At 54.9% G+C, this 24476-nt stretch overlaps 2 protein-coding genes across 4 annotated transcripts in view; one reads left to right on the top strand and one right to left on the bottom strand.

Annotated features, from left to right (window-relative positions):
- Positions 1-20382, top strand: part of TRIM8 (tripartite motif containing 8) — a 28735-nt gene extending 8353 nt beyond the window's left edge. For both annotated transcript variants that reach the window (XM_054070812.1, XM_009561478.2), the window contains 5 exons: positions 16335-16430; positions 17247-17480; positions 17854-17885; positions 18507-18622; positions 19276-20382. In XM_054070812.1, the coding sequence (XP_053926787.1) occupies positions 16335-16430; positions 17247-17480; positions 17854-17885; positions 18507-18622; positions 19276-19883 (1086 nt within the window). In that variant the 3' untranslated portion in view covers positions 19884-20382. The remainder of the gene's footprint in view (positions 1-16334; positions 16431-17246; positions 17481-17853; positions 17886-18506; positions 18623-19275) is intronic.
- A 905-nt stretch (positions 20383-21287) lies between these two features.
- ARL3 (ADP ribosylation factor like GTPase 3) overlaps positions 21288-24476 on the bottom strand; it is a 36514-nt gene continuing 33325 nt past the window's right edge. The window contains exon 6 of one of the 2 annotated variants that reach the window (XM_054070813.1): positions 21288-21514. In XM_054070813.1, coding sequence (XP_053926788.1) covers positions 21428-21514 — 87 coding nt within the window. In that variant the 3' untranslated portion in view covers positions 21288-21427. The remainder of the gene's footprint in view (positions 21515-24476) is intronic. The other variant, XM_054070814.1, reaches the window with a different exon arrangement.

Here is a 24476-nt window from a genome sequence, read left to right as displayed (position 1 = left end):
ATACGGAGGGAGGGACGGTTATTTACAAGTGTGAGACTCTGGTTGCACGCAAGAGCTTTTGCATATGTCCCCCAGATGAACTCAGGGAAGAGGTTCCCAGTCCCAAATCTTTTCTGTTAAGCACAGCTTTGGCCCGTTCTTGCCAGGGGTTGTCCCTCTTCTGTCTTGTGATTTGCGTGTGATGGTAACATGAGCAAAGTTCTCGGCTCAGAGTCGTGCCCTGCCACTCTGCAGCAGTGCCGTCTGCTGGGATAATGTACTAGAACTTTAAAAAAAGATTAAACAAGAGTCAATTTCATTTTTCTCTTTCTTCTCTTACCCCTACCTGTCCTTTCTCAATTCCTTGGTGTGTGGATGCTCTAGGGGGGCCATCTCCAGAGCAGGCTGGGAAGAGCCAAGCTGCGGATGGCTCCAGATGAGGCAGTTGGCAGGGAGTGACGTTCCGGATGGCTGTGTCTCTCTGAAATATGAGTAAACGTTGTCAGACCAGCCGACTGTACGATCCGGGGCTCAGAGAGGGCTGATCTGTCCTTTCCTCCCTCCGCCCACCGCTCCCTGTGTGGGATCTCCTGTTTGTTCAGCATCACCCCCCTTCTCTTCTTCCTGCCTTGGTGACCTGGAAGCTTCATAGTAGAGCTGGAGCTTTGGAGAAAGGGAAGGAAAATCCCTCATATCCTAATGGAGGCAGTGTTTTTCCTCGCTGTACAACAGCTTAATCCAAACCCTCATTTGAGCCAGTTATTGTGTGGCTTTAAAACCCCGTCCCCTGGAAACCAGTTTCCCACCCCCTTCCCTCCCAGTTGATCCTGGTCGGTGGAGCCAAGCTCCAGGGTCTGGTGCTTGGCCACACGCAGACACAGATCGATTGTGCTGGGGGGTGGGTTGATATTTTTGTGGCAATGGTTTTTATTGCTGGCTGCGGTTGTTGTTGGAAAGCCAAGGGGGGGGTGGCATGCTCTGAAAGGGGCTTGTACATGTGGCAGGGGGAGAAAAGGTAATGTGATTGTGTCCTTCTGCTCATTATCCTCTTCTAGCGGGGGGGGGGCTGAGCCACTCTCCCCATCCGAATCCACGCAGAGCTGCCAGCTCTGCGGTGGGAGCTGCTTTTCCCTGCAGGTGAACTCCTCTGCGCTCAGACAAAGGGCTGGGGGTGCCGGTGCCTCTCTTTGTTCTCCTGTCCTGGTGCACCCGCCTCCGACTGCAAAAAGCCCCTTGGAGCGCGCCTCACAAATGGATGGAGCGGAATAAATGCGCCGCGAGGCGCTGTCCCCGTTGCACACCCTTTGGGGACAGGAAGGGTCCATGCTCCCCCTTCCCTAGTGTATTGTGCTGGCCCCTGAGTGATGGGGGTAGCTGGACCCAGGAGGGAATTGCTGCAGCTCTCCTACCAGCTGCTCTGTTGTGTTGGGTGACTGAGGCCAGACGAGCCCCGTGTGGGTCAGGGGTGGTTTGGTTGTAGGGGATGAGGATGGGATGTGCCCTCCATGATGGAGTGGAAGCACGGTTGGGGGGTATTTTCCTGCCTCTGCCTCAGGCATTCTGCACCAGGGCATCCAGGCAGGGGCTGGAAGTGACCCTTTGTGTGTCCTGCAAAGAGCACCCCTCCCTTAATGCACCTCCCAAGTGTGGGAACCCAGCAGGTAAAACCACAGCCTGTTCTCCCACCAAGGATTTTTTTAGCACTTTGCTTACAACAGGGAGGAAAGGTCAGTTTAATTGCCGCATCAACTTAAAATCTGGTTTGGGGAGTCGATGTTACCCTAAAGTAGAGATAATCGGCAGTAGGGAGACCGTGGCAGCATGAGGAAGCAATCCTGGAGGCTCAGGCTTTCTTTGCTGGTGCTGCTACCTTGCGGAACATGGACTCTGCTAGCTGCCCCCTCTCCAGCGCATCTTCTCCAAGGCCAGCTCCTGGCTGCCGTTATCACCTACGAACACACACAGTACTAATCTACATTTATCAGAGCGCTTTTGCAGCAATCTGATAAACAACACTGAGGCAACGAGGAAAAGCTAAACCTTCCTCTGTGAATTAAAAGTGCCCGCTGGAGCCTTTCTCGAGAAACGTTCCTCCTTCCCAAAATGCTAAGCCCAGCTTTGTGGGAGAGAGAGACGTGAGGTATCCAGAAAGACAACCTGCATGTACATGCTGCACCCAGTAACTGTAGACACAGACATTTGGGGAGAACCTTGTGCTTCCTGAAAGGTGGAGGCTGAGAACATCTCTCAGCCAGGGTAGAGGATGGAGGAAACCAGGGGAGTAGGAACCTGTAGGGCAGTGATCCCAGGCATCCTGAATCCCAGCCCTCCTGGCTGCTTTGCATCCGCTGAGCCCATCTCTTGTTCTGCCTGGCAAAGGGAGCAGGCATTAACGTTTTGAAGGTCAAGCAGAAATCTCGAGCTGGCCCTGAGGCATGGCTGTGCTAGGCAGCAGGTAAGGAGAAGCCACTGCAGAGCTGAGCTAGCAGCCGGGTTTGTTTGTAGATGCAAACTCGTGGGGGGATGAGGAGCCACTGTTGTTGGTCCGTCTGCTTTAGAAAATGGTAGTGCGGTCACAGCTAGAAATGGCTTCTCTGGTTGTACCCTGTACTCTGGCGCTGCTCCCCTGATCCCCATGCTGCTCTCGGCACATCCCATAGCATTTGTGCCTCCACCGCATCCTCCTTAAAAGAGGATAATGAAACTGAGAGGGGGAAGCAGCGGGCACTGGAGGCGCCTTGGACTGCTGTGCTTGACAAAGCACTGCTGGTCTGCTGGAGACCTGAGGAGGTGGGCTTTCGAATCAAGAGATTAAATGCCAGGCTTGGCTGCCACTGGATTTCCTCAGGGCTGCTCTAGCATCAGCATTGTGGTGACAGGGCTGCAGAGGGTGGATCTGCAGGCTCTACTGGGCTCCTGAGCACAAGCTACACCCAACTCTGCAGCACTTATGTTGGGAAAAGGCATACGGCAAAAGCTGTCTCATTCAGGGCTGGAAACAGCCTCAAATACAGTTCACCTGAATCAGTGGGACCACAGTCAAGCAGAGTGGTTCCCCTGCCTCCCCAGGAGGGTGCAGCCAGCCATGATCTGAACTGTTGGACTCCAATCACCAAGTCAAACTTGGAAGATAAATGCCACTTCAGGGGCCTGAGATCAATAATGTCAAAGGCTGGCCCATAATCGGGCAAGATTAAAAACCAATGACAGGCCTCCTCCTAGGAGGAGAAGTCAGCACGTTGGAGGAGAGTAGTGGGTTTTGCTCCTGCACGGTTATTCCCCGGTGGTGCCTGAATCCAAACCCCACCTTCCTGGGCTCCCTGCTGCAACATCAGCAATTTCCCCACTCAATCAACATCGAGCAGATCCTGAAGGTCCCCTACACCCAACCCTCTTCACCGATCCCCATGCAGCTGGTCCAGAGTGCCCCTGCCCTTGGGAGAGAGGTTGAGGGGAAGACAAAAGCAATGCAGCCCAGTGCTGGCTGCTAGCTGCTCTCACTGCTGAGGGATGAGGTGGGGCCGTGGAAGGCAGAGGAGGGGGGGAGAGGCTGAAACAGGAGGTCATGTTGATGCCGGGGTTGCTGTGATGTGCTGCATGTTGTAAAGATGCTCGGCTTTCAGGAGAGGAGTTTGGGAAATGAAGGCTGCAGATGACTCGACTATGTCTTGAATATGCTGGAATTTGCTGTTTTAGTCAGTTAACCAATGTGATGAGCATTTAGCCACCCGTAGGTGGGATACTGTGAGGCAGGGTGTGTGGTTGTGCCCATTTTGGGGGTGCTGGCATTCGAGCTTGTCACAGGAGTGGCTTTTCTCCCAGGTGGGCACTGGGCAGAAGGCTGTTCCCCTGTGCTTGGCTGGAGACTGCTTCCTTAGGTCAGCAGCAGCCACAGATCAGCTGAGATGGATAAGGTAGATTTAATTTATTTGCTGGAATGAATGAAAATAAACGTGAGTCCTCTTTTTGTTGTGCGTCCTTAGAGAGGTGCGTGCTCCATCACAGCTCTGCAAGGCAGGACCACACTCCTGTGAAGGGCACTAGGAAATAGGATGTTGCCTCTATTTCGCAAGGGCAGTTAAAGGAGAAGGGGCTGTGCCGTCTCCTGCCACTGCCCCTCATGTGTGCCTGTTGGGAACTAGAGGTGCCAGTTGCCTTTGCCCCGAGCTCCTCTTCCCCTTCCTCCCCGCTACCCCTCCCCTTCCCCTTCAGGAAGCCTGGCCTTTGTGTGAAGTGATGCCTCCTGACATCAGCCGGGCGATGCGATTTCCTCTGCAGTAGGGAGGATGAGTGGGCGAGAAGAAGGGTGCCACGCTCCCCAAGGGGCCTCGTATGGTCCTGGCCTTGCTGGAGTACGAGGTGGCTGTGGCAGCGCTCAGGGGAGGCTGCGTGCTGGCCGGAATGCTGCAGGGAGATGGTTACCTCCAGCCCCACCAGCGTGGTGGTTCAGCAGAGCTTTGCCTGCTTGTGCTGCTTTGCCTGAAAGTGCCATGCTACTGCGTTGTTCCTTACTGCCTGTTACTTCAGTTGTTTCAGTGGCATCTTTATTGGTCCCCTCTAGGGATGCAGAGTTGGGCTCTACATAGCTGAAACTTGGGCAGTGCTAGCTGCGGGGTCTTGCTCCAGAGTCAGTGGCCCGGTGCCACAGAGCAGAAAGCAAGGCAGGAGCAGGACTGACATCTCCCAAGGCTGCACCTGAGCTCTGGGAGCATCTTGCTGTCCAGGCAGATGCGTCACTTCGGCAAGGGCAGGGTATGGGTCAGCTGCAAGGAGGGTTGTGGAGTGTCTTGGCGGCTCCTTGGAAAGGGGTTAATGCGGCTCCTGGGAATTGGCCAAGTGCCTGCCAACAAGAAGCTGCAGCTGGCATCTTGCCAGGAGCTCAGGGGCCTCACATCTCTTGAATTCGAGACGTGTTTATTGGCGGATGGCGTTTTGCAGCTGGCTGGCTGGAAACTACAGGTCCCAGCATGCTCCCTCGCATGGCGTGTGGCTGCTGAGCTCGGGTGGGAGCACGGCGGTGCCACAGGGATTGTGGTCTTGCTGCTCTCCGCTGCGGGGGTTTTGCTGCTGCGGAAAAGGGCTCTGGTTCAGCACTGCTGCACGGAACCAGGCTGTGAGACACAGGGTTGGTCTCTGCCTCCTGCTTTCTTTTTCTCCCGCCACCCGTTTGCTCAATGTAAGGCCAGGTTGGCCTTGTTATGTCACCAGGCTGGGGAGGGGATCTGGTCCTATTCTTACTCGTTTGCAATGTAAATATTTTGGTCCCTAGTACGTTGCTGGGAGCTGGGTGTCACGTTGAGGAGCGTGATTCATTCATGCTGTTGCTGCTCGGAGTACAATGAGGCAGCCTTGGGACCGGTCCCAAAGATTTCCTGTGATCGCGGCTGGTGGGGAATTTGGGACGTCACGTTTGAGTAAGTCAGAGCCCTCTTCATGCGATTGTTGCAAGCCAAGCGTACTGTGCTGTGCCTGGTGTCTTCAGAACTTGCCACCCCCAAAATGGGATGGGCGCGGGTGGCTTGCATTTCCCAAGGGAGGCAGAATGGAGAGTGAGACTAAGCTCTGGCTTTTGCCTTTCCCAGCTGCTGGCGTGTGGAAAAGGTTGCAGTGTTTGTGCCTGCTCCCAGCCAGCCTAACAAATACAGATATAAAGCATTGCAAGTTTAAAACCTACGACGTGTTGAGTCTCAGAGGAGGCCCTGACAGAGTTTCCCCAGAGGGGCCAGTGCTGCCCAAGCATCTCTGTGTGTTTCAGAGAGACATGAGACAGCCCAAGGCAGGAAGCTGGGTGGATGGATGAGAGCAGTGGAGGGCACCCCTCCATCCCTTACTTCCACTGCTGATGCTCTGCTGCCTGAAGGGACCTTTGCTCTCCCAGTTTTGGTCAGTGGTGCCCACCAGGCTGGCTCCCTCCATCCCCCTCCACATCACTTCATCCTCCCCATACCACTGAGAGCCAGGTGCGGGCTCTATAGAGCCCAGATTCGTTCTGGCATCCTTCGTTAGACAGTGTTTGTTCATGCTGCATTTTTCTTTTTTGCTGGCTTGTTTGGACACGCACTGGTACATTCACGGCACTCAGGCAGTAACGTGAGTCTCTCTCCTATTAGGAAAGGGGCCAGGATTTAGGGGGGCCAGGAGGGCGGCTTAAGCAGTAGTTTCTGAGATATTTCCTTCTGTCGCCACACCCTGCGTGAAAGAGCAATATCCGCGGCTTCAGCTGCTATCGCAAGGCTCCGAACGTCTCTCTTTTAATATAGATTGGTATCATTTTGCATTTTAAAGTAAAAACACGCTGCAAGCTGCAGACAGCTGTCGGTTGGCAGCTTTGTTTGAACATCTGGTATTGCTGGGCTGCTGTTCAGCGCAATCTAACTATGGGATTCATAAAGATTATAATCCGGGCTTTCAGATTCTCAACAGCCGTCTCGTGAAAAAAACAGAAGGGAGAGAAAACCCAGCAGGAAGGCAGCTGAGGGGTCCTCAGCATTCCGCAGGTCGTCATCGGTCCCCTCTGGGATGCGGAGGGGTGGATGGGCTCGCTGTGTGTCGCCTTGGCTGCACACAGGTGCTGTCGGGCTGCTTCCAGCCTGCAGCACACCAGGCATTGGGGAGCTGTAAAAGTGCGAAGTCCTCTTTTTCTTTTTTTTCTTCCCCCTCCATTTTTATTCTTTCCAGTTCGTGTGCTGAATCCAGTTGAGTCTCATACTCCTCTGGGTGGTGTCTAGCGCTGGCACTGAAGCAGCAGATTCTGCTGCAGATTTTGGTAGATGTTTGTAACAGTTGTCTGCACCAGCAGGACTTGGTTTCTTTTTCTTTAAAGTAAGTGATGGAAGAGCCAAGGCTCAGAGTAAACCTCTTGGCACATCAAAACCTTGTTTCCAAGAGAAATTAGGTCCCCTTTTCTTAAAGCAGCCAAAAGGTTGAGACAGCCACCTCTATAAGCCCCATCCATCCCTCTGCGAGTCAGGCACTTTCCTTGGCACCTTTGAGAATTAAGCGGCCTCTAAGCCCCTAACGGGTTTTATAAATCTTGTTAGTTGATCTGCATTTTTGCAAAGCTCTTTGAATCCAGCCTATTGGTGCATAAGTCACCTTGACTTTCCGCAAGGCTTTGACTCCCAACTCACTTTCAGGCTCCATTTGTCAGTTGGAGGTGCACAAAAACGTCCCCCTCTTATCTTTATTAGAAAAAAAAATGCTGCCTGGAGAAACCTAGCTGAGCTGTAGTTGGTGCAAGCCAGTAATAGAGGTGCATATAAACCTGTTCTGCCCTTGTTTGTGTTGATTTAACTTCCCAGTACAAATTAAAATAGCCTCAAGCAGTTGGAAGTTTAACTGGTTCAGTTGGGAGCAAAAAAAATAAAATCATGGCCTTTAAATCAAAGCAGGATTTTCTTTCTAGTGCTGCCTGAGCCTGGAGAGGAGCTTTGTGCTGCCTGTGCAGCTGAACCCTTTCTCTCTGAGTCACCAAATGAGACACACAGGCTGCAGGTCTCTGCCTTCACACTCATCGGTGGTCTCGTGGCTGGAATATGTGGGGCGCGCGCAGGTAACACTGCAGCTGCTCCACTCCTCGCTGGCGTCTGGGTTCTCCCAAAAATATTCTGGTGCACCCAGATCTTTAGGCTCCCTCTGCAGCAGAAATTTGGAATTAAGGGGATAGGAAGCTGAAGGGGCTGCTGTTCAGAGCTCAGGTCTTCCAGTGGCCAGGCTCAGCTGTGGCGGGTGCAGAGCAGAGGTCGTTGGGCAGAGGAGAGGCAGCTCAGCCTGCAATGGGAGGAAGGGTGGAACAGGCTGGCTGTGTTTCACCCCTGCAGGGAGAAAGCTCTGAGATCACACAGGCCAGCTGGATCTTGAATCCAAGATGTTTATTTGGAAGAGGGAGTGAGGGTTTCTCAATTTTGCAGGGGCTGCAGATGGGGGTAGATTTGCTGCCAAGCAAAGGGAGTGGGTCTTTGCAGGATGGCTGCTTTTGAAGGCAAGGCATCCTGCCAGCCGCAGTTTGGGAACAACTGTCCGGGACTTGGAGCTTGCAGCACCTTGGGAAGATCTTGGGATTCAGTGAGCTAAAGAGGCTGGGACAACAGCAGATTGAGGCAGGATCAGGGGTGCTGCCCAGCCCTGTTTATTTTTCAGTGGGGGTTATGGAAAGAGCAACTCGCTGATGATACGTCGGAGCAACAGACCTTGCGTGAGGAGCAGGGGTTTGTCATTCGACTTAGTTTCAGTGCAGAACAACCTCCCATTTCTGCCCAGCCTTCCACCACTGGAGCTGGCAGGGCGCTTTGGAGAGCCAGGTCAGAAGATGATACAGCTGAATAGACTGCTTTTTTTACTGGCTTAATTTTTCAGCTGAGTCCTTGGTCGGGAAGGGGCAGATGTATGAAACCAGAGGCAGAAGAGGGAGAAAAGGACGTTAGGGCCCCTGTAACGTACATGTAAATTGATTGAAACGTTTGTGAAACCACAAGCACAGAGCACACTGAAGGAGGAAAGGGCAAGACTTCTTGCATGACCTCTTAGGCTCTGAAAAACTGTAAAACTTTGTGAATCCCAGTCTGTGTGGCTGCAGGGTCCACTTATTATTTTCTGATGTGGCGAGGAGGAAGTACAAGGCAGCGCTGGTCATTGGGGCCAGATGTGTTCCAGGTGTTGGTGTCAGTCTGAGGTCCCAAGTGGCTGCACAGAGTTGCTCAGGGCGCTTGAGTCTGGATGCCTGAAACATGCTGGGCTGTTGCAAATCTCTGCACTTTTCTGAAGTGCCCTGGCAATGCTCCAGTGCCAGTGCTCTGGAGCTGATTTCTCAAAAGGGTGTTTGGTGCTGGGTCATGCTGGGCAGGGTGGGCTTGTGCTGGTGCCTGAAGCTGGAGCCGCAGGCTGGAGATTAATTTTGCCACTGATTTATAAGCAGCCCCAAATCAGGACATTTCCTCCCTAAAACTGAAAGGGAGTGGGGAAAAGAGCTCCTTCCTTTTGTCTTTGGTGGTGGAGAAGACATGGACCTTCTCCTTCATAAACATGGAGCTGAGCCCTGTGACTCTTTCTGTCTTTCTTTGCTCCCAAGTGAAGGTGGCCTGGACTGTCCTCCCTCTTGAAAGCTGGCCAAGGAGGGCTGCTGGCCGGGATCCATGCCCAGGCCTGGGTGGGGATCTTCTCTCCCACCCTTCCCAGCAAAGAGAAAAAAGATTTCTTGAGCTCCTCGCTGCCCTGAGGGCCAGGTTGTGCCGGCAGCCACTGCCCCAGCAGCTCTCAGAGCTGGTCTCTCCATCTGGCTCCCTGGCCAAATGCTGTCTCTCCTGACGGATCTGCTCTGGCCAAAGGCACAGGTATCACGAAGGCTCTTCTGTCCTGTGGTGGCATCAGTTGGGTCTCACCTGCCTGCGCACTTGGTGTGCAAACCAGCTCTTCCATATTCATCTTCCCAGTGTGTTTCCAGCTCCTTTCTTCCACTCCTCCCCACACCAAGTGAGTCTTGAGCCCTGGCTCTGACAGAGGTGGTTTGCCCCACTTTCGATGCCTTTTGCCGTACTTTGTGCGGGGTCAGCTCGTCCAACGCTGGCCCATGATCAGCACGGTCTCACTTCTGCCCTCCAACACGCCGCAAAAGTGTCTACAGTGTTCAAGGCCCCTCTGTTGTGAGGGGCACATCGCCCATACTGGGCTACCCGTATCTGGAAGGCTCCTGCCTCCAGGACCTGCAGGGCTGCTGGCACAGAGGGGATGCTTCTGGAGCTGCCGGCCTCATCTCCCTGCTCCTTAGTTCCCCTTTACCTCTCTTTTCCCCTCAAAGTGTCTCTTCGTCCCTGCTTAGAGGATGCTGACAGTGATGGCAGCTGGTCTCCGTCTTGAAGCTGGGGTCTGAAAGTGGCACGGGCAGCCCCAGCCTCCTTCACCCATTTGTGCAAGAGGCACAGCTGCAAGTAACCCCACAGCAGCAGGGAGCAGGGGGACTCAGAGGCTGGGGGAGCAAGTTAACATCCTCAAGGTCCTTCTGAAGGTTACTTTTTGAAGGAGAATAGATCTCCGTTTCCTGGCCTCCAGAAATCCTGCTGCTGGCTGCACACAACACAATGCCTCGTATTTTCCCCTTACTAATGAGTTCTTCCTTTCTGCTGGGTGTAAACAAGGGGAAGAGCTGCGGGCACCAGCACGGTCCTGGTCCAGGGTCTTCTGGTACAAAGTCATGCAGAGGAGCCTGGTCTGCTATCCCAGGGTGCTGCAGGGACAAAGGATGACCTGGAATCTGCTAAGCAGCTGTGAGTCATGGCTTAGGGGAAGCATCCAGCTGCCGTGTGCCAGCTATGCCGTAGGGATGGCCTGTGCTGCGGCAGGTGCCGGAGGTGGGACATGGGACATATGGGCTTTGCCTCTGGAGTAGTGGATGGAGATGGGTCATGGGACTTAGCCTGATGTTTTCTCTTCCTGAGCATCCTGGGGAAGGTTCAGAGACTCAGGGAGATGGGGATAGGCAATACACGTCTACACCCACCCCAGTATGAGAACAGGATGGAGAACTACTCTTGCAAGAGGCACCCTGCATCCTGTTCCCCAAAGCTGGCACTGAATATTTGGCCTCTAGCCCTTCTCTACGAAGTGCCGGCTCTCCCAGTGCCCAGGGGGTTCCTCGATGATAGCAAGGAGGTCTGTTTGATGCCCATGTGCTGCATGGCTGCTGCTCCCATCCCTTCCTAGCAAGGGCAGCTATTAATATCCCAGAGGCTGTTCCCCTCCCCTCTTCCTTCCCGTGCTGAGGATCAACCAGCCCAATCTGAACAGGGAGTGCCGTGAGAAAAGCCAGTGTGCGTGTGCTCTGGGCTGGCCAGGGAAGGTGAGGCCGCCTGCTCCGGCCTGAGACCTCCCCTCCTGCCTGGTGCTTACTGTAAATGTGTGCAAGATGAAACCCCAACCAGAAAACATTTCCTTCCTGTCCCTGTAAGCAGATCGGTCTCCTGCGAGTGCTGTGGGGGCCATGAGGAGTTTGAAAAAGCTGCTTTTGCCTGTGTCTGGTCAGCAGGAGATGATGGGAAGGATGCTCCAGATTCCCCTTAGGGTACAGCAGTGTGGGATCTCATGATTTGAGATCGCTTTCGGGGGAGCCATTCAGTGTTGAGGTGCCAGTGTGTTGGCAGGTGGGGGGATGCTTTCAGAAGGCATAGAATAGCTCATGGTGTAGGTTTTTCTCAGCAAACCAGCCAGCGGACAGCAGAGCAGGCTGGGGAGCAGGAAGCCTGTGAGTGGGAGGCGAAAGGTTGTGCTTGTCTCCTCGGTCCAGGACTCTCAGTGCATTAAAATTCAGTCTCTGTGACTTCAGGCTGTCTCCAGCAATGTGCTGGGATGCGGGTCTCAATGGGAGCCCTTGATCCCAGTCCCTGAGCTGAGCTGCAGGTGTCTGGAGCCATTCCCGCGACAGGCATCTGCCCTTTGCGGCTTTCTTGCTCCAGTTCCACCTTCCTCCTCCTCCTTGCCCTTCCTCCCCCTCATGCTCTGAGCTGCTCTCTCCATTCTGGCTTTCCGGTGGCTGCAAACAATGTCCTTATTCACCCGGCGGCTGGGATTTGGCCGTGAGGAGAAGGCTTGGGTGCAGAGGAGAAGGAAGTAGGGAGGCAGAGAAACGAGCATGCCTGTCCTGGGCCAGCCGTCCAGCTGCGTTAAAGGCACTCTGTGGGGCAGTCTGGCTCTCTGCTCTCCCGGCTTTCCTACGGGAACAAGGACTGTGTGCTCTTGTGGTTTGTCCACCTGCTCTTCTCTAGTACCCTCCAAACCCGTGGCTGGTTTCAGCCCAGTTTATTGGGAAGTAGCATCCTACAAGTGTCCCACAGATCATTGTGCAGGGCTGTGGTTGCACTTGCCGGAGGAATGGCCCTGAAGGATGCACAACCTTTATTAAACATCAGAGAAGCAACATAGGCCTCACATCGCCCATAAACGTGGAGAGGCTCTTCGCTGCTCCCATTCTCATTTAAAACCAGAGCTGCTCAGCGGATCATGGGGCACCTCTCTGGCCTTGGTGAAACTGCCAGATTCCTTTCTGATCCCACTGGGAGTCAGACAGGGGGTGGCGAGTGCCTGAGCCCCTGAGGAAGGGCTACCACGGGCTCTCCCCATGAGGCATCCTTGGAGCAGGCAAAACCTTGATGCACATCATGGGATTTTGCTGTCCTGGTGCCAATATCACGGGCCGAGCAGCAGCTGCAGACTTTGGGAAAGGATGATGATGAGACCAGCCTGAGACAAGCCCAGGAGATGTCTTGCCTGCAGATTTCTCCCTGCCTGGGAGGTCTGGGTGAGTGTGAGCTCCTTCCCACACCCCAGTGCCCTCCCATTCCAGTGGTGGGTGCCTGTTGGGCTAAGCTGGACCTGTGCATGTAACACAGCTTTTGCTTGTGGTGCTGCTGCCCTGTAATGGCTCTGGGATGAGGAGCCCAGATGCCCTCTTCCATCTGAACTGTTGAACTCTTTATTATCATCTTTTTGTCTTGTGGCTACAGGCATTTAATCTTGCAGAAGTTCTGCTCTGTCGTGGCAGTCCTGTCCCCCAACAGCTATGTCCCATGCTGGAGCTGCCGCTGGGAATTGAGGCCAGTGCAGTGTTGCCCACGTACAGGTTCGGGTTGCGGTAAGGTGTACATGGGGTGAATTTGTTTTCCCTGATGCTGGTTTCCTCCCAGCAAAGCCTGGGTGGGTAGCAGTGGTCGGCAAGCCTTTCCCCAGCACGATCCCACAGGGACCAACTGTGTCCGTGGAATGAGACTGTGCAGTGCTTGCTTTGTTTCCCGCAGAGGTGACCCTCCAAGCAGCATTTCTTTCCCAGTGTGTGACCTCAGTGCCCCGAACCCACTCAACTTGGCAGGATTGCTCTCCGGGATGCATCCTGCTCCACCAGCAGCGGGGCTCCTGGTCAGTGAGCAAGGATAACCTCCCGTCATTTCTCATTCCACCTGTGATCCGGTCCTGCGCAGGGCTGATGCCCATGGCGTGTTTGCAGAGAGCTCCTCTCTCCTCCTCTTAGGGCTCAGCTTCCCCCTACCCCTTTTTTCCACGAAGAGAGTGGAGATCACTTGCAACTCCATCAGAATAAACTGGTGTCCAGCGCCCAGGCCCATCTCGCTGTGGCTGAAGGAGTCAGGGTGGAACAGCCACTTACCCCAGCCACAAATTAACTTATTAATTAATTAGATGAGTTCACTCGCAGCTGATGTTGGAATATGGAGTGTTTCTGGTGGCTGTTTGGCTAAGTGGCAGCACATCTCAGAAAAGACAAACTGGGATCGTAGAGTTGCTCGGAGCTCAGGAAGGGTGCCTGTGTGGAGGGAGCTGCCGTTCTCTCAGCATCAAGGTCATGCATGAAATATGAGAAATTACCCTGAGAAATACTGATCCTAGAGGAGGAGGAGTTCATGACTTCAGAAATACCAGATCTGGGAGGGGATGGAAGGGGAAGGGATATATTTTCCTTTTCAAAATACTGAAGGAATTCAGCCCGTGCTACACAGACAATGAAATTTCGCCCCTCAGTGCCAGAAGGGGTAGTTCATACCCATGTGTCTTGTTAAGGTTTTGGTTGCTGTGGGTGAACAGCGCGCCCATCCTACTGCAATCCCAGGCATGTACAGTTTTTAAATCACCCTAAAATCAAGAGAGGGCTCCAAATATGAGATTTAAAAAAACCACTGCATGTCCTCTGTTCAATCTGATTTCTTTGGCTTTAGGTTAGTTTTTGGTCACTATTTCCAGCTGGGAGATGCTATTAAATTAACATACATATACACACATATAAAGTCATTTATGTATGTATTTGTGATTTCACATAATTGTATGATTCTAGGAGTGGAGCAGCCTGAGGTCTGTTACAAAACACAAAGGTTGGCAGCTCTGCTGCAGCAGCTGCGGGGTGGTGGGAAGGGGACTATGGTACGTGCGTGTCTGGGGCTGTTTGGTCCATCCCTTGGGGTCCCCTCCCACTGGTGGGTCTGGCAGGGTGGTTCTGCCAGCTCACTGTCTGCCAGTGATGGGGAACCCTGCTTTCCCCGTTGGGAACATCCCAGCAACATTGCTGGGCGTGAGCAGCGGCTACCTTGGAGTGGCTTCGCGTTGTATGCCTGATGCAAAAGCTGGGGTGGGATGGGGATTTGACCTTTGTGTCCAGTGAGCTGTGTGACTTGGTTCTCATCCCACATTTTTCCCCAACCCTGCTCATGCTGGCGGCTGGGGGAAGTGGACAGGGGATGCGGCTGCTACTGGGCCCCCCTTGCCAGAGTCCTGGAGGGCTGGTGCGGGGTGGGTCTGGCTGTTCACAGTAGAGACAGCGAATCTCTGCCAGCGGAGAGGGAGGCGTAGGGAAGGGCTCGGTGCAAAGGCTCGCTATGTATTTTGGCTTTCCAGCTTGGAAAGCAAGAAACTCAGCCGGCTCCACTGCAAGACCTGCCCCGGCTCCCTGGCTCAATAAGCCTTCTGCAAGCAGGGATGCGGGAAGGCATCTCCTTCCGTTGAGTGCACGGCTTTCCCATCAGTTGACTGTGATTTTAGTGGGGAAGTTCCGGCCTGTGGATGCTGGGGTAGGATCCAGAGCCTGCTGTGCTCCCTGCGCTCCATACCAGGCCCACGCAGAGGAAAGTTGCACACAGGATTTCCAAAGAGCCATGCTTGGGAGTGGGTTGTGTTGATGTGCACTCACCTGGAGCAGCTTGCTGCCTACCACCTCCCTGCCTGGCCACATAGGGCTGTGGCCCACCTGCCCCACAGCTCTGCCTGGTGCTGGACCCAAAACCCCGGCTGAGCCTGCAGGAAAGGCACCAGCAGCCCCACACCCTGGCCTGGCTGCTGGCACTGGAGCTGCGATGCGGTTCTTGCCTGTGCCCTTGGATCTCTCCAAGCAAGTTGTGTTGCATCTGCTCTCTGAGCTCAGTCCCCACTGTATTTAACCCAGGAGCAGGCTGCAGCCTTTTATGATGAAAGAAGGAGATTTTTAATATATGTATCAAATCTTTCTTTATGTGGAGCTCCCACCTAGTCAGCCAGTCTAAAAAAGAGCAGCAGTGATGCCCTTGGATGCCTGGTTTGCAGGCCCTCGTGTTTCTGCGTGCACACGCCAGCGAAGGTCCCTGCGGGTCTGCGTGGCTGTTGCTGCCCCTCAGGCTCTGTTCCGGTGGATGTGCTGTCTGTGTGTCCATCTGCATATGTGTGCGTGGGTGTGTGCACACACATGGGCACTAGGCACGCGTGCGAGTGGGAAGCCAGTTTTTTTTAGCTCCTCGTTATTATCACTGGTAGGAGCCCAGCGGCTGTGAGGCTGCAGGCAACTGAGACCTTAAGAAAAACAACAGGAGGGAGGAGGCTTCGCATTCCTGCTCCCAAATTGAGTTGGAGGTGACAGCCTTTCCCTGCAATGCAATTAAACCCAGCAGCGCCTCTGCCACCCTCCCCCTCCCGCCTCGTCCAGGAATTAATTACTTGATTATAAATCCCCAAGCGGTGGTTTATAATAGCAATAATCCCCTCGAAACTCATCCTTGCTGCTGATTTCTTCCCATCTTGTCCCCATAGTTGAGAGTAATGCTGCATCTCCATGCCAGGCAAAGCCCTTCTCCTCACCCTACTGGTGTCATGGTTTCCTCCCCCATGGAAAAATTTTTGCCTGGCGGTGGGGGAAATTAGGAGTTGATTTGGAAGGACATTTTTGGAAGCTCTGCCCCTGCTCACAGGGATGGAGCCCTTCTCTCACCAGTAATGGGTTTCATCCTGGCTGGGGAAGTGCACAGGAGCGAGGCTTTCACAGTGATTGCTGGGGATAATGGTTTGTCCCAGTTATTGGGCTGAAGAGTGGGGGCCGGGGGCTGGCAGCATGGCAGGGGGAGGCCCTGTGCCTCCTCTCCTGTCCCTCCTGATTACGCTGACGCTGGCTCTGGGGCTTGTCACGAACGCGCGGAGGGGCAAAAGGATTTGGCATGGCATACAGGGATGCAAGGCAGGCAGTGATGTCTTGCGGGAACCTGTCAGTGATGGGTGATGAGCCTCGAAATGGTGCTGCTGTAGTGGGAGGTGAGCCTCTCTGTGCCCCTCCCAGGGTTCCCAGGGCTTGGCAAGGGGCTGTCCCCATCCAGGGGACCCAAATCAACATTCCCTACTGATAAGGCAGCCCAGCACACACAGCCCCTCTGCATGGCCGTTGTAATAGCGAGGTTTCTACCTCTATCAGCCATGTGTGGACTTCCAGCTTGGCAGTGGTATCTTGCTGGGAAAAAGCCCTGTCCCTTCCAAATCACATGGGCAGAGCTGGTGCAGACAGCACCAATGCTTCCCAGTGCATGTGGCCGCCGGGCTCTGACGATTGCTTTTCTCTCCTATTTCTGCAGAAGATGCTGATGAAGCAGCAGGACCGCCTGGAGGAGCGAGAGCAAGATATTGAAGAGCAGCTCTACAAGCTGGAATCGGACAAGCGGCTGGTCGAGGTAACTGGTGCTTCACCCTGCTGTAGCCAGCCCCAGAGAATGTCACCCAGTGGCAATGGGGACAGGCTCCCAGAGCGCAGAGGCTGGGTGGGCAGGGACTGAGGAGGACATGCAGGGGAAAAGCAGCCAGCTGGACCTGCTGCCTCCGTTCCTGTCCTGGCAGTCATGCTTTTGGGAGATGAAATATGTTTAGGGATGCCCTACAGAGTGGGTTGGAAGGTAAGGAATGAGGCTGTCCTTAAATATCAGGTGACCCGTCCCTCCCCTCTGGAGATGGGAGATTCACGAATAAACTGCTGAAATACTCAGCAGGTGGAAGAGATGAAAGTAAGTGTTTTGCTGGGACACAGATCTCATTCCACGAGATCAGCTTGTGATCCTTAAAGCCCCTCAGTCTCCCAGAGCATGGGGGAAAATGTTCTGGAGCATGATGTGACCCCAACCTGGGGTGAGGATAAGGACTGGAATGGGGATGGGCAGGGTTTTTCATGGGAACACAGCTGTTTCACTGGTGCAGCAGTTTGTTGTTTGGCATTAGCTCTCCATAGGCGATACCTACCTAGACCCCAGGTGATAGGTGGAGATCTGCTGGATTAGCCAAACCTCCACAGTGGCCCTGTTGGGTCTCTGACGCGTAGGAATCCCATGTTGCAGCTGACCACAGGGTTTGGTCTGTGTGAATGTTGCAGGATAGCAGAGCTGTGGTGTGGTTCTTGGGTGACACCCACCCCTGCTGGGGACAGGATCCAGGTGTCCTGGGGCATCATGGTGAAGGTTTGAGGGTGCAGAGAGGCTAATGCTGCTCCTCTTGCTCAGGAGAAGGTGAGCCAGCTGAAGGATGAGGTGCGCCTGCAGTATGAGAAGATGCACCAGATCTTAGACGAGGACTTGCGGAAGACCATGGAGATCCTGGACAAGGCCCAGGCCAAGTTCTGCAATGAGAATGCAGCCCAGGTCCTCCACCTCAATGAGCGCATGCAGGAGGCCAAAAAGCTCCTCAGCTCTGTCCAGGTCATGTTTGACAAGACTGAGGACATCAACTTCATGAAGGTGAGATGAGCTGGCAGTGCTGGGAGTGGGATGGGGACCATGGAGAGGACTGGTTCTGCGCAAAGCTTTGGGGAGGGGTGGGGCATGATGGAGAGCAGGCTGGAGACACTGTTGGGGCTAGCTGATGCTTCCAGAGGGCTCAGTGGTGGGAGAAGGCAAGGAAGAGCAGGATAGGCTTAGTGCTGGCCTCAAATGAGGAGATGCTGCATCTGGAGATGGAGCTGGGACAGCCCATACTGGGGGGACAGGGGGTTTGGGACCCCAGGGCAGCTTGTCCCCTCCTGAGGGGCCACAGAAAGTGGCTCTGAAAGGGGAGGTGGCGACTGGGGCAGGGACTGTCCTTACTGACCAGAGCTGCTTCTTCCCCTCCTAGAACACCAAGTCTGTGAAAATCTTAATGGACAGGTAAGCGTGGTGGGGCAGATGTGTTTGGGGGGAAGGGGAGGCTATTGTGGGGGTGGCAGCAGCAGTACGATATCCAAAGGAGGAGCCGGGGATGCTGCAGGGTCTGGGAGAGGCATGCTCCAAGCCTCAGTTCCCCTCTCTGTCTGGGAGGATAAGAAATCCCCTCCGGCAGCCACTGAATCAAATCCTCCGTTTGGACTAGGGGAAGCATCGTGGTGTGTTTGTGGAAGAGCAGAACTGGGAGCCAGCAGCCCAGTCAGGGTGGGAACCCCGGGGATGGGGTGCAGGGCTCAGGCCAGCTCTGCTCTCCTTCTCCCTTCAGGGCCCACAGTTAAAGCCAGAGCCGTGGCGAGCTGGGGTGGCAATGCAGGGGGATATGGGGGCTGTGGGAGGTGCCCATTGGTGTAGGACATTGACAGCAAGGTTGGGTGGGAAGATCCTGCTGGGAAAGGACCAACCCACCAGAGAGGACCAGCTCCCCACTGCCCTCGGTGCTGATTCCCTGGGGAAGGGGTCCAGCCTGGGGAGGGTGCTGTGGAAGGAGCACAGGGGCTTCCTGACTCTCCCCTTGAGTGTGTTTTGTCTCTCATACCACTCCGTTCTACCTGGGGTCCCCAACAGGACCCAGAACTGTACAGGTGGCAGCCTGCCCCCACCCAAAATCGGCCACCTCAACTCCAAGCTCTTCCTGAACGAGATCGCCAAGAAGGAGAAGCAGCTCAGGAAGTTGCTGGAAGGTGAGTGAAGCCTGAGGGGTGCCGAGAAAGAGCACAGGGCCTCAACACTTCCTGTATCCATAGCTGAGTGCCCTGTGAATCCCAGTACAAGAGGATGGGGAGAGCTGTCAGGGTGCGGGCACCCCTCAGAGCCCCTCTCCATCAGTGGGGGCGTGGAGACACCAGGAAGCCAGCTCCTGGCTTTCCCCAGGACGTTTCCCTTGACTTGTAAAATGGCTGTGTTTTGGGCCTGGCCATTGGCAGGAAGAGTCAGTGGAAAGCTGGAGCCAGCATAGTCCCACAGCTCATGCCTGCGAGCACAGTGGGTCCTGCAGAGCCTTCCCAGTCCTCTCTCCATGAGGGATTTGTGCTTGTCGTCCAGGCTGTCCTGCTCTGATCCTGTTACAGACCATGGTCACATATGTTGGCAGAGCAGTGCTTGGAACTGCTCTGAGTGTGCCAGCAAGGCCCCACCATGGAGCCTGCAAATTCACCTGCCTGCAGCTCTGAGCCCCATTTGCTGCTGGTGGGACGGGCTGGGGGACCCTCTGTTTGTGCTGGGATGGAGCACGGCTCTTGGAGCTTCACTGCACGTTTGGACCGGCAGCCGGAGCACCATGGGGCTTTGCCGTGCTGTGCCTGACATGGTGCCTTTCTCCTGTCCCCTTCCACAGGTCCTCTGAGCACCCCCGTCCCCTTCCTGCAGAGCATCCCCATGTACCCCTGCACCGTCAGCAACTCCGGCGCGGAGAAGCGCAAGCACTCCACCGCCTTCCCCGAGGGCAGCTTCCTCGAGCCATCGTCCGGGACTGTGGCGAGCCAGTATATGAGCCAGGGCGCTTCGGCTGGCGAGGGGCAGTCTGCACAAGCCATGGTGCCTTGTAGCTCCACACAGCACATAGTTGGACTTCCCAGCGGCCCGCAGCCGGTGCACTCGGGCTCAGTCTTCAACCCATCTCACTACCCCAACACCACGTCATCTCAGCAGTCCGTGCTCTCCCAGTACGGCGGGCGCAAAATCCTCGTCTGCTCCGTGGATAACTGTTACTGTTCCTCCGTGTCCAACCACAGCGGGCACCAGCCCTACCCGCGGTCGGGGCACTTCCCCTGGACGGTTTCCTCGCAGGAGTACTCCCACCCGCTGCCACCCGCCCCCACCGTCCCCCAGTCGCTCCCGGGACTTGCCGTGAGGGAGTGGATTGACGCATCCCAGCAGCACGGGCGGCAGGATTTCTATAGGGTCTACGGCCAGCCGTCAGCGAAACACTACGTCACCAGTTAACCGTCACACTCTCTGGAGAGTCCCGTTCGATGACGCGTTCGGAGAGAAAAGTCTGGTTTGATTTGGCTTTTCTTTTTTTTTTTTTTCCTTTTAAATCAAACCCAGTTTTTTCCCCGCCTCTCGCCCTTCCAGGATTTTGGGGAGGGTTATCTCTCATCTTGCTCTCTCTCTGGTTTATTTTTTATGCTTTTAAAATGAAATAATAATGGTTTTTTCCTTTTAATTCCTTTTTTTTAATTTAATTTTGGAATGTCCTTCCTGCCCCTCGCTGGGAAAATACGAGGGAGAAATTACTGAGAAGAAATTGATGGGGATTTCGGTCAGGCATCTTGGTCTGCGCGTTGCGCTCTTCCTCACTCCTCTCTGCCTTTGGAAAACTTCAGAAGGGACAATGGCACCTTCTCTCTTTCCATTTCTCCAAGTTCATCTTTTCTGGTTTGGTTCAGTTTTTCCCCTTTCCCCACCCCTCTCTTTCCCTTTTTAAAAAGAAAAAAAGAAAAAAATCTATCATTGATTCAGTATGAAATGATACCTGTAGAGTTTGGGTTTGTTACCTTTTCTTTTTAAAGGCTGATTTTTTTTTTTTTTGTGTTACGAGGCCACTTCTCATGCATATTGGTATTTTTTTTCCTTCTTTCAGAGATTTGTAAATACACAATGGCAGGAAACTTAATGCACAAAAGAAAAAAAAGGGAAAAGAAACTTTAAAAAAACCCACAAATAAATAAATAAAAAGCCCCTGTTCTAGTTTCCAGGCGGGGCAGCGCAGCCGAAGCGCACCCCTCCTGCTATCGCTGATGCAACTTCCTGTAACAAGCACTTTGTATAAAAAAGAAAGTGGACTTCCTGCTATAAGGCACAGGTATTTATTCTGTAACCGATTTTAGAACACACACACAGAAAAAGAATATTCAAATAAATGTGATCACTTAGTGCAAACGCCTCGCTCTGCAGCTCTTCCCCCCCGGGAACGCCAGCTCCGGCGGGAGGCTCCTCCCGGCTTTGGGCAGCAGCTGCTCCCTGGGTGCCCCTCCGGCAGAGGATTGTTGCAGTGGGAGCTGCGCAGGATGGGGGCGGTGGGGAGGGGGTCCCCACCAGCACCCATGGGAGAGGGATGCTGGAGCCATGGCTCTGCGGTGGCTCCTTCCCAGCCAGCGAGGATGTGCGTCAGGCGTGGAGGCTGCATCCTGCCCGTGGCCTCCAGAGCGACTCCCACGAGGATGGGGATGGTGACTTTCCTGCCTCCACCAGCATCTGCCGTGCTGGCTGTGCCGCAGCCCCAACACCCCTCAAGTCTTCGTCTCCATGTCCTGACCGCAAACCTTGGTGCCCCGCGGGGCTGGGTGGGTGCTGGCGGCACCCCAGGCTGCTTTGGGGACCCTCGGCCGAGGCCAGGAAGGGCGAGGAGGGCTTTGGCAGAGGTGAGCGCAGGGCTGTAGGCTGACATGTCTGCAGCTGTGCCGGGGAGAGCTCCCCGTGTCTGGGGAAAACGGAGCTGACTTCGTGAAGCAAAGCAGCGCCTTAAAGGCTTTTGGGGTTTTCCATCACTGTCTTCGGGCTTGGCTTCCTTTATTTTTTTCCTGGTTGCAAAACATCCTCAGTTTCATTCTGGTTTGGATTCCCCTGTGCTGCTTCGGTGGGAAATGGGAAGAGGATTGAGTCTCAGTGAGCTGAAACCAGGGGAGCAGGGGGTCAGAGGGAGGGAGACCCTCACACCCAGCTCCCCCTGTTCCACCCCGAGGGAGCCGGCAGCAAATCCCTTGCTACGGGGCTCCTTTCCCAGCGGTGCTTGTGGGGAGCCAGCGTCCTCTGCCCCTGTGTGCTCACAGCCCCACTGCATGCCGGGCTCTTCCCAGCCTCCGACCTTTCAGACAACACCCAGACCATCAGGATATTTGTCTGTTTGCTCCTCAGTCACAAGCGAAGCCCCCCAGGGTGGCTGGAGGGAGCGGGATGCTCCCAAGCCTCCACCACGGGGACCTTGCGCTGCCTCCCACCGTGTCGACATTGCCGGGGTGGTACTGGGGACACTGAGACAGGCGAGATGTGTTACATCCCCCTCCGTGGGGAAGTGCCCAGGAGGGGACCCCAATGCACAGGGTGCTGCCCCACCCCAGGGTGCACCCCCAGCCCCTGTGCTTGGAGCCCCCGCATTTCTCTCCCAGCTGTCCTCGGCACAGCTGCTTCCTCGGAGGAGAGCGGGCAGCTGCCAGCCCCAGGCAGGCATTAGAGCATCTGTCGCCCGCAGACAGGGGGATGAAGGCACAACCCCACCTGCGGGGTGATGCCAGGGGCTCCAGACACGTCCCCACCACGGGCCACCTTCACCCTGCACCTTCACCAGAGGGAGCAGCCCCAAAACTGTGGGTGCCCCTTGCAGAGCCCAGGAGCTGTGGTCCCTCCAGCCCCCAGCGGGCAGGAGGACCCTGGCCACCTGCGGCACCGCGTGGCCACTGGCGTGAGGGTGATGGTCACCCCTCGGCAGCCAGAGGAACGCAAGTCCTTGGCCCGGCTGGGTTAACGGCGTCCCGGGCTGTCGCGAGGGGAAGCGTCGATGCTTGGGTGCTCGGTGGAGTTTTATTGATGGATGGGCTCTGCCCAGGGGGATGGGAAAGCCGGAGGGAGAGCAGAGGCACATCCATAAACAGCTCGAGTTGTGAATGGAAAGAGACGGATTAGGAGCCGGGTGAAAACATGTCACACGGCAGAAAGAAAAATGAGCAGCTGGGCGAGACCAAATTGGTGTCTGATGAAGGACGTGGGGCCTGGTGGAAAAAGAATCCCGAGGCTGGCGGTGCTGCTTGGGGGAGGCTGATGGGGAACAGCTGGAGCCGGACATGCACATCTGGCAGAGCAGGGTGAGGGGAGGCGGTGGCGCCGATAACTGCTGCACCTCCGGCCAGTGCATGCGGTGCCTCGCCAGGAGCTGATGCTCCATTCTCGGGTGGATCCTGGGGAGAGGATGGCAGCCCCACAGCCCATCCCCTGACAGGGGTTTACCCAGCGGGGTTCAGGCTCTGCCATGCCAAGGGGTCCTCAGGCGGAGGAGACGCTGCTTCTCCCTCCATTTGCATACATGTAGATAAGCAATCAACATAATGAGGGTGAATGCAAACCAGGCTTTCAGTTTACAACCAAGTCCTATTTTTAACCTTGGAAAAGGGGATTCGGTAGGAAGCGGCAGGACTTTTAGCCTTCAGAAGAGGAGGCTGAGGAGAGACCTTATTGCTCTCTACACCTCCCTGAAAGGAGGTTGTAGAGAGGTGAGTGCTGACCTCTTCTCCCAGGTGGCGGGACAGGACAAGGGGGAATGGCCTCAAGCTCCGCCAGGGGAGGTTCAGACCACACAGCAGGAAAAAATTTTCACAGGTCATTGGGCACTGGCAGAGGCTGCCCAGGGAGGTGGTGGAGTCCCCATCCCTGGAGGTATTTGAATAGATGGGTAGATGAGGTGCTCAGGGACATGGTTTAGTGGTAGATAGGACTGGTTGGACTTGATGATCCAAGAGGTCTTTTCCAAACCAGTGATTCTATGATTCTATACTTGCTCTGGTACCTGTTTGCATGTCCAGCTGCATGGGGGCTCGCACGGAATCCTTGTCCCCACAAGGCGCTGCTGACCCCACAGTTTGTGCTCGCCGTTACCCAGGGAAACAGAAATCTCACATCTTTGTGGAGAGACGGACACCACATCACGATTCGGCTAGCGGGAGACTGTTCAGGCCATTCTCCCACCCACCGAGCCCCACGTCCCACCTCAAGTCGGGGCACACGCCCAGAGAACCCCTTCGCCCTGGGTGCAAAGCCTCGTGCTCAAACATGAGGGTATATTTAGACAGCGTCAATTTAAGTTTGCACATCAACCTTATAAACATAAAAGCCCATCTCGGCGAGATGTTTAAGATACCCCATCAGCCCTTGGAAAATAAGCAGGAATATTAATTAGCCAGATTTGAGTATTATCTGGTAATGAATAAATGAAGAGACTCGCTGCCTGAGATGAATCACTGGTGGTTTGTTGGGTTTTTTTTTAAGAAGAGTGTGTTTCTTAGGTAATTCACTCTTTTTAACCCAGGGCTCGTGGAGGGGCTCAGGGGATGCAGCTGCACCAGGGCCAGGCAGGATGGGGCACCGCAGGCTGCCCCATGCGTGGAGAGCCCCGTTGGCCAGTGTTTTACCCCTTGATGTGGCCCTGGATGGCTGCAGCGCTCCTGGGGACGGACGGACGGGGACAGGGCTGGAGCCCTGCCCTGGCTGCAGCAGCCCCAGGCCCAGGATGGAGGCAAAAAGTGCAGCCTCAGTTCTTTAAAAAATTATTTTTGGCTTCTTCTCCTCCCACCCTCCATCCTCCCCTCCAGCCCTCCTGCTCTGCTCTCCCAGCAGCTTTACTCCCTCCATCCGGGCCAGGATGGGAACTTCCCGGTTGCTGTAGAAACCCCAATGAAGGGCACTTTTCAAACGAAAATGCCAAACAAGAAATGGCTTTGTGCTGCTCCAAAGGCCGCTCTTCCTTGACGGGATGCAGGGACTTCAGGGCCCTTTTTGGGGGCACTCTGCATGGGCGGGGGGCTGTAGGAACAGCAGAAGCTCTCT

The sequence above is a fragment of the Cuculus canorus genome, chromosome 7, assembly GCF_017976375.1.
Source record: "Cuculus canorus isolate bCucCan1 chromosome 7, bCucCan1.pri, whole genome shotgun sequence".
NCBI lineage: Eukaryota > Metazoa > Chordata > Aves > Cuculiformes > Cuculidae > Cuculus > Cuculus canorus.
The sequence above is the reverse complement of the archived record's forward strand: the minus strand, read 5'-3'. Positions and strand labels throughout refer to the sequence as shown.